At 50.1% G+C, this 9572-nt stretch overlaps 1 protein-coding gene across 1 annotated transcript in view; it reads right to left on the reverse strand.

The window, feature by feature from the left end:
• Positions 1 to 7688: 7688 nt before the first annotated feature.
• RPS16 (ribosomal protein S16) overlaps positions 7689 to 9572 on the reverse strand; it is a 3491-nt gene continuing 1607 nt past the window's right edge. Inside the window, 4 exon segments of the mRNA XM_017887513.1 lie at positions 7689 to 7809; positions 7812 to 7901; positions 8003 to 8050; positions 8146 to 8242. Coding sequence (XP_017743002.1) covers positions 7757 to 7809; positions 7812 to 7901; positions 8003 to 8050; positions 8146 to 8242 — 288 coding nt within the window. The 3' untranslated portion in view covers positions 7689 to 7756.

Genomic DNA, 9572 nt, shown 5'->3' on the forward strand with positions numbered 1-9572 from the left:
ACTTTCCCTCTGCATCTACCCATCTTCCAGTCCCTCATCTCACCTACCTACCTTGCTTATCCAACTGTCTGCCCTCTTCACCCACCCATCCCTTTATCATTCTACCCCCATCTGGCATACCATCCCTCCCTCCATTTATCCATCATCCCACTTACCCATCTTCTCCATCCAGCACTCCATCCATCCATCTCTCCCTACATATTTCCATCTGTGTCCATTCATCCACTCATTTTGCCATCCATACATATTCACCCAGCCATCTCTCAATCCATCGACATACCCATCCCTCCCTCACTAGACTCTTCTGGGTCTTAGTACTATGACACTTCAGAGACAATTCCATGCTGATACAGGGGAGATCAATTTTGGGGTTCTGGAATAAGTCTGTCCCACATCTGTCTTGATTTCCCTTGGCATCCTCCCCACCAGTTCCTCATGAATATCCCGGTTCTTGTGCCCACTCACATACCTCAGATCCCTTCACTCCTCCCCCCAGTTGGCAGCCTCTACAATTCATCCACATGTTTCCTCCCCCAGCAAAATAATTCAGGTCGTGGAGACAAAAGGCTTTTATGTTAGGTTCTGTCTGCCCCCTTGTTCCAGCAGTGGTATGCCCAGTGAGAGGCACAATTTAAGCAGTGTCTTTGGTGCTGATACTAGCTGCTTTCATCAAATACTTAGCATCTTGTGCTTTAGCATGTTATTTATGTAAGCTCCCCTAGGATTCTCTAATGCACCCTGGTATCCTGGCTATGAATTCAAGTCCCATCTTTACTTATTTGGTGTGGGTCCTCCCTCTGAGCCGGTTTTCTCATCTACAAAATGAAGACAACAGTACTTCCCTCCTGGGATCATTGAAAGATTTAGGGAGCGTATCCTCCCACTTCCCAAATATGTTTGAACCTCTGACTTGCTTAGGAGCATCATTCAAATCACAGATCTAGTCCCGACTTACTGAATCAGGACCCCCAGGGCAGGAGGAGCTTGGGAATCTGAATTTTTTTTTTTTTTTGAGATAGAGTCTCACTCTCACCCGGGCTTGAGTGCAATGGGGCAATCTTGGCTCATTGCAACCTCCACCTGCTGGGTTCAAGCAATTCTCATGCCTCAGCCTCCTGACATAGCTGGGATTACAGGTGTGCACCACCACGCTCAGATAATTTTTGTAATTTTAGTAAAGACAGGGTTTCACCATGTTGGCCCAGGCTGGTCTCAAGTTCCTGACCTCAAGTGATCTGCCCACCTTGGCCTCCCAAAGTGCTGGCATTACAGGCATGAGCTATCATGCTTTCCTGGGAATCTGAATTTTTTTTTTTTTTAAACGGAGTTTCCCTCTTGTCGCCCAGGCTGGAGTGCAATAGCACGATCTCAGCTCACTGCAACCTCTGCCTCCCGGGTTCAAGTGATTCTCCTGCCTCAGCTTCCCAAGTAGCTGGGATTACAGGCACCCACCACCACCCCCAGCTAATTTTTGTATTTTGTAGTAGAGACGGGTTTTCACCATATTGTCCAGGCCATAGTGGTCTTGAACTCGACCTCAGATGATCCGCCTGCCTCGGCCTCCCAAAGTGCTGGGAATACAGGTGTGAGCCACCACACCCTGCCCAGGAATCTGAATTTTCAGCAATCAGTTAACAGCAAATAAGCTGCGATTTACTGGGTACTAAGCACATACTATGAGCATTACAGCCATTTTATATAAGCTCATTCACTGTCCTCATAACATCCCTAATATGCAAGTGAGCATGTTTTTTAATCCTCAATCTGTGCCTGCCTCAGTGAGGAAATTGAGGCAGGCACAGAGAGGCTAAGGGATTTGCCTAGTCACACAGCTAGGAAGGTGCAGCACTGAGACTCGAATCCACACAGCTTGGCTCAAGTCTACCATTAAATTTGTTTGTCCTGGCTAGGTGCGGTGGCTCATGCCTGTAATCCCAACAGTTTGTGAGGCCGAGGCAGGTGGATAACGAGGTGAGGAGTTCGAGACCACACCAGCCTGGCCAACATGGTGAAATCCCGTGTCTACTAAAAATACAAAAAGCCAGGCGTGGTAGGCGCCTGTAATCCCAGCTACTCATGAAGCTGAGGCAGGAGAATCACTTTAACCCGAAAAGCAGAGGTTGCAGTGAACAGAGATCATGCCACTGCACTCCAGCCTGGGAGACAAGCAAAACTCCGTCTCAAAAAAATAAAATAGGCCGGGCGTGGTGGCTTAAGCCTGTAATCCCAGCACTTTGGGAGGCCGAGACGGGCGGATCACGAGGTCAGGAGATCGAGACCATCCTGGCTGACAGTGAAACCCCGTCTCTACTAAAAAAAATTTAAAAAACTAGCCGGGCGAGGTGGCGGGCACCTGTAGTCCCACCTACTCGGGAGGCTGAGGCAGGAGAATGGCGTAAACCCAGGAGGAGGAGCTTGCAGTGAGCTGAGATCGTGCCACTGCACTCCAGCCTGGGCAACAGAGCGAGACTCCGTCTCAAAAACAAATAAATAAAAATAAAAATAAAATAAAATCCATAAATGTGCCTGTCCTGTGCCGGGTGCTGTTCTTGCCAGTGGGGATACAAGAGAGAACACTGCCTTGCCAGCATGAGGCTTGTGGCCTGGTGCTGTGCACGCCTCAGGGGATTCTGATAATTAGCTGAGTACAGTTGCCAGCACAGGGCCTGGCTCAATAAATATTAGCTGCTGGCTTCTGCTCACTTACTGTTTATTGACTGGCTACTGTACACCAGGGCCAGGGCTGTGTCCTGGGGGCCCCGGGGCGACAGAGGTGAACTCCTCAGCCTGGAATGATCCACTCCACTGCAGCCTCCCCAAGGTCAGGACCGCAGCCGATGCGCCCCTCCTCCGCCCCAGCTGCACATTCCCGGCTGAAGGAAGTTCTCAGCCTGGCTTGGGCTTCCAGCAGCGTCGGAATTCCCGGTATTCGAGGAGGCAGGGAGGGAGAAGGGGCCTGTCTACTCCAAGGCCTGGAGCTGGGAAGGAGAGGCAAGCCCCTTTCCAGTCCAGATGTGTCCCAGCTGTGCCTCTGGGAAAGCACCAGGAGCCTCAATAAGGGGGTCTCTGGACCCCCCGGGAAAACCACGGGCGCCAGGCTTGCCTCCGCCCTCCTCCTGGTGTCTGTGAATTCCCTTCCTCCCTCCCGCCCAACTCCTACTGCTGCTTCTCGGCCCCAGCTCCGTCACCTCCTCAGGAATACTTTTCCTGCTGGCCTACCTTGGTTCCCAGCCCAGTCCTCATCAGAGCTACAGCTAAATCAGGTTCCGAAAGGATAAGGATCGTGCCCGCTGTCCTCTCCGGGACATTTAGGTTAATACCAGCTAAACCTAGTTAAACCGAGTTAACTCTGGCTGCAATGCAAAACTTGGCGAGCTGCAAAACATTTTGCCCCTAGGGTAGCTTTCTCATCCTGTGTCACCAACCTCACAGGGATGTGGATACCTCCAACAACCTGATGCTCCATGAACCCCACTCCATTACTTTACTTTTCTTTTTTTTTTTTGAGGAGGAGTCTTACTCTGTCGCCCAGAGCTGGACTGCAGTGGCGCAATGTCGGCTCACTGCGACATCTACCTCCTGGATTCAAGTGATTCTCCTGCCTCAGCCTCCAGAGTAGCTGGGACTACAGGCGCGTGCCACCATGCTCAGCTAATTTTGTACTTTTAGTACAGATGGAGTTTCACCATGTTGGCCAGGCTGGTGTCCAACTCCTGACCTCAAGTGATCCGCCTGCTTCTGCCTCCCAAAGTGCTGGGATTACAAGAATGAGTCGTTGCGCCTGGCCCCCCACTCCTTTACTTTTTATTAAATTTAATTAGTTAATTAATTAATTTGAGACGAAGTCTCTCTCTGTTGCTCAGGCTGGAGTGCAGTGGCACGATCTTGGCTTACTGCAAACTCTGCTTCTGTGGTTCAAGCGATTCTCCTGCCTCAACCTCCAGAGTAGCTGGGACTACAGGCACCCGCCACGACGCCTGGTTTTTTTTTTTTTTTTTCTTTTTTTTTTGTTTTTAGTAGACACCAGGTTTCACCATGTTGGCAAGGCTGATCTCGAACTCCTGATCTCAGGTAATCCACCTGCCTTGGCCTCCCAAAGTGCTGGAATTACAGACGTGAGCGACCGGGCCGGCCCCCCACTCCTTTTACGTATCCTGTGTCAGTGCTGTCCCATACAACCTTCCTCGATGATGGAAATGTTCTAATTTGTGCAGCCCCGCTTAGTAGCCATACATAGTTTCTGAACACTGGGTACTGTATCAACTAGGGTAGATACATAGAAAATGAGCAAGAGGACAAAAAATCTCGAGTTGTTAAACGTTCCCCCTGAGCATCTAAGTGCTGGACCTCCCTATTGCCTGCAGAGGCTGCAACTAGGAAGTAGAGATCACTGCGCTCCCCAAACAATGAAGTTCACTAGCTTCCTATGAGTCATTAGCCACTCAACTAAGCTCTCACTTAACGTCATCAATAGGTTCTTGGAAACTGTGACCTTAAGCGAAAGGACGTATAAGGAAACCAATTTGTTTAAAAGACTGTTATTACAGGATCTGCTTTGTTTTGCTTAAGTCTATTTCCGAGCACCTATCCAAGACGCTGAGGATGCACTGTGCTTTGAAGCCCAACTCCTCCTCCAGCACCGGCAGCAACCCTTGCGTCATCTGTGACTCCTCGGGAGGGGAAAGAGGGCTGTGGTCCCTCAGTGGCCCATGATGAGCACATGGCCCGCCACAGGTGTTCAAGGGAAGCGAATGAGCAAGTTGAGGCGATAGGCACCCGAAAATAACTCACCACACTGTAATCCCAGCACTTTGGGAGGCCGAGACGGGCGGATCACGAGGTCAGGAGATCGAGACCATCCTGGCTAACACGGTGAAACCCCGTCTCTACTAAAAATTACAAAAAAAACTAGCCGGGCGAGGCGGCGGGTGCCTGTAGTCCCAGCTACTCAGGAGGCTGAGGCAGGAGAACGGCGTAAACCCGGGATGCGGAGCTTGCAGTGAGCGGAGATCGGGCCACTGCACTGCAGCCTGGGCGACAGAGCGAGACTCCGTCTCAAAAAAAAAAAGAAAAACATAAAAAAATAACTCACCACAGACATGGTGTTCTCCCTGACTATTCCTACCGGCCAGCAGCCCCTGGTTCCCATGTCCTCTCCCTCAAGGAGCCCACGTGACTCCTCCAGGCTGTCAGGCACCGCCTGACTCCCACAGCCTTCTGTACTCTTCCCGCAAGCGGCTACCCTGACTCCTTAGCTCCTCATATTGAGGGGCCACAGAGTAGAGATAGGGCCTCTTGGGCAGATTTGTGACAACTTAAACTGGTAGTCAAGAACCTGGGCTCCAGGTCAGGCGTGGTGGCTCACGCCTGTTAATCCCAGCACTTTGAGAGGCCAAGGCAGGAGGATCACCTGAGGTCGGGAGTTCAAGACCAGCCTGGATAACATAGTGAAACCCTTCTCTACTAAAAATACAAATATCAGTCAAACATGGTGGCGCTCGCCTGTAGTCCCAGCTACACGGGAGGCTGAGGCAGGAGAATTGCTTGAACCCGGGAGGCGGAGGTTGCAGTAAGCTGAGATCACGCCATTGTACTCCGGCCTGGGCGACAAGAGCAAAACTCCATCTCAAAAAAATAAAAATAAATTAAAAAAAGAAAAAGAAAAAGAACCTGGGCTCTTCTACAGCCCAGTTGCCTGTCCAAAATGCCACTTTGGGCCCGGCATGGTAGCTCATGCTTGTAATCCCAGCACTTTGGGAGGCTGAGGTGGGAGGATCACTTGAAGATAGGAGTTTGAGACCAGCCTTACCAACATAGTGAAACCCCATCTCTACTAAAAATACAAAAATTAGGCCAGGAACGGTGGCTGCCACCTGTAATCCCAGCATTTTGGGAGGTCAAGGTGGTCAGATCCCAAGGTCAGGAGTTAAGAGACCAGCCTAGCCAACATGGATAAACCAACATAGTGAAACCCCATCTCTACTAAAAATACAAAAATTAGCCGGGTGCGGTGGCATGTGCCTGTAGTCCCCGCTACTCGAGAGGTTGAGGCAGAGGTTGCAGTGAGCCAAGATGGCACCACTGCATCCCAACCTGGGTAGCCTTGGTGACAGAGACTGTCTCAAAAAAAAAAAAAAAAAAAAAAAAAACACAAAAACTGGCCTGCACCGTGGTTCATGTCTGTAACCCCAACACTTTGGGAAGCTGAGGTGGGCAGATCATGAGGTCAAGAGATAAGAGACCATCCTGGCCAACGTGGTGGAACCCCGTCTCTACTAAAAATACAAAAATTAGCTGGGCATAGTGGCACACGCCTGTAGTCCCAGCTACTCAGGAGGCTGAGGGAGGAGAAACGCTTGAACCAGGGAGGTGGAGGTTGCACTAAGCCAAGATCTCACTACTCCAGCCTGACAACAGAGCACGACTCCATTTCAAAAAAAAAAAAAAAAAGCCACTTTGACTTTTTACTGTGTCCTTGGCAAGCAACTTCCTGGTTCTACTTTCCTGTTCTACAAAATGAGAAAACCTAAAAGTGACTTCGTCTACAAGCAACACTTTTTACTTCTATATGTTCCCTGTTTACCAGTGTTGTTCCCCAAAACTTTCTGCAGTGACAGAAATGTTCTATGATCCCTGTAGCCTGGTACAGTGGCCTCGTGGTAGCAGCTGAGAACTCACTGTATGTTGCCTCTTATTACACAGCAGTTGTTAACAGACCAAGTCCCTAGATCCCCATAAAGCTGCCAGCCCACCACGGTGGCTCACGCCTGTAACCCCACCACTTTTGGGAGGCCAAGGCGGGCGGATCACCTGAGGTCAGGAATTCGAGACCAGCCTTGCCAACATGGTGAAACCCTGACTCTATTGAAAAAATACAAAAAAATTAGCTGGGCAAGGTGGCAGGCACCTGTTTAAGCAATTCTCTGAATCAGCCTCACAAGTAGCTAGATTACAGGCATCCACCACCACACCCAGCTAATCTTTATATTTCTAATAGAGATGGGGTTTTACCACCTTGGCCAGGCTGGTCTCAAACTCCTGACCTTGTGGTGATCCACCAGCCTTGGCCTCTCAGAGGGATTACAGTTGTGAGCCACCCCACTGGGCTCTCCTTGTTTCCTTTGTATTAAAGATCATTGGCTAGGCATGGTAGCTCGTACCTGTAACTTGGATACATTGGGAAGCTGAGGCAGCAGGATTGCCTGAGCTCAGATGACCAGGCCTGAGCAACACAGTGAGACCTGTCTACAAAAACCAAAATTCAGCTGGGCGTGGTGGCTCTTGCCTATAATCCCAGCACTTTGGGAGGCCCAGGAAGGTGGATCACTTGAGGTCAGAAGTTTGAGACCAGCCTGACCAAACATAGTGAAACCCATGGATACCTGTAATCCAAGCTATTTGGGAGGCTGGGATTGAAAAAATAGACACCCACAAGGGTGAGCCATATATCCACCAAGGTCTGCAGCCACCAATGGCCCAAACCACTCCCATCTCAGTTGTGCCTGCACACTAGACTCTACGGGAGGTATAGAGACAGAGACCCCTGCCTTCTGCCTCCACCCATCCACGCCAAGCCCAGTGTGACCACTTCTGGGGAGGGTTAAAATCCAGACTGGCAATAGGTCGAGGATGTTTACTGATTTCTGTCTGGTTAAACATCCGATACCAACACATAAGGCCACGCACAGTTCTTGAAACTTTAAAATCCCTCAAAAACTGTTTATTACACAGATGAATTTTGATAGTCATGATGGGCTTATCGGTAGGATTTCTGGTAGCGAGCACGGGCACCAGGGCCTCCAAACTTTTGGACTCGCAGCGACGGGGATCAGCTACCAGCAGGGTCCGGTCATACTGGATGAGGATGTCTTTGATCTCCTTCTTGGAAGCCTCATCCACATCTGGCAAGAAGAGTAGGGATGAAGATTTAGATAATCACAGAGTTCTTGACGTGATCCCTACACACCCACCTACCTCATGGGAAGGACCCATGCTCACTCACATTTCTGGTAATAGGCCACCAGGGCTTTGGAGATGGACTGACGGATAGCTGTGAGGAAGACACACATATAAAGGATACAGGAGTTCTGTGAAGGCCTCCCTCCCAGAGCCACCTCCCCTATGTGCCCAGTTCCTGGGACTCACCATAAATCTGGGCTACGTGACCACCACCCTTCACACGGACACGGATGTCCACACCAGCAAATCGCTCCTTGCCGAGAAGCAGAACTGGCTCCAGCAGCTAAAGGAACAGGGGGAAGGAACAGGGATTTAAGTTACATGCTGGGCAGCTTAGTCATCTCACTGGGCTTTTCTTTGTCTCTGTGGCTTCTGCCACCACTGGCCTCAAAGTACTAGTGGTTAGGGGTCAGGGTGTCACTCCGAGCCCCCCCTACAGAGTAAAGTAAAAAAAGCCAGATTATGAGACTGCTGAAGTGGCAAGAAATATAGGCAAGGTAAAGGGAACAAGATCTGGGCTCCCTCCTACTTGTGTACCTCACTGGACCTCAAACACCCTATCTCTAAGACTGGTTCTTAGAAGGCTGAACAGTAAGGAGCATACCAGTGGCTTCTGAAACTTCCAAGGGTGAGTTTCAAACAGTTGAAAGCCATCCCCTGGACTATTCAGGTGCCTTTTCTATTTCCCATCTGAGCTGCCTTTTCTTTGCGCCTCACGGATTTCCAGAATTACAATACAACCTGTCCCTGTCCCTAGACCTTTCCCAGCTCTAGGTCTTTTACCAGTGCCTCTGTCTGGATACTTTCTCTACCTGCTTTCAGCTCACAGGTCTCCTTCCCCAGTTCTGACCACTTTGGATCAGCTTCCGGTATTCGGCTCAGTCCTCCCCAGCTAGGCTGGCAGGTCCATGAAGGTAAAACCTGAAGTCATCTGGATTACTGCTATGTCCCCAAAACTCAACAGAGGGTACACATACAAATCCTTCAAATAAAGTGACAGCCAATAACAGTAACATTCAACATGTGCTATACAAAGAAATCTCAGAATTTTTATTAAATTCAAGGCCAGGCATGGTGATCACATCTGTAATCCCAGTCCAGGCAGAAGGATCACCTGAGACCAAGGACCAGCCTGGGCAACAAAGTGAGACACCATGTCTACAAAAAAAAATTTCTGAAATGAGCCAGGCATGGTGATGTGCCTGTAGTCTTGGCAACCGAGAGCCTGGGGTGGAAGGATCTCCAACTCAGGAATTCAAGGCTGAAGTTCATTAGGATTGTGCTACTGCACTCCAGGGTGGGTGACAGCAAAATACTTTTTTTTTTTTTTTTGAGATGGAGTCTCGCTCTGTCGCCCAGGCTGGAGTGCAGTGGCCAGATCTCAACTCACTGCAAGCTCCACCTCCCAGGTTTACGCCATTCTCCTGCCTCAGCCTCCCGAGTAGCTGGGACTACAGGCGCCCGCCACCTCGCCTGGCTAGTTTTTGTATTTTTTAGTAGAGACAAGGTTTCACCGTGTTAGCCAGGATGGTCTCGAACTCCTGACCTCGTGATCTGCCCGTCTCGGCCTCCCAAAGTGCTGGGATTACAGGCTTGAGCCACCGCGCCCGGCC

This window comes from Rhinopithecus bieti, unplaced genomic scaffold (genome assembly GCF_001698545.2).
Source record: "Rhinopithecus bieti isolate Rb0 unplaced genomic scaffold, ASM169854v2 scaffold_15776, whole genome shotgun sequence".
Lineage (NCBI taxonomy): Eukaryota > Metazoa > Chordata > Mammalia > Primates > Cercopithecidae > Rhinopithecus > Rhinopithecus bieti.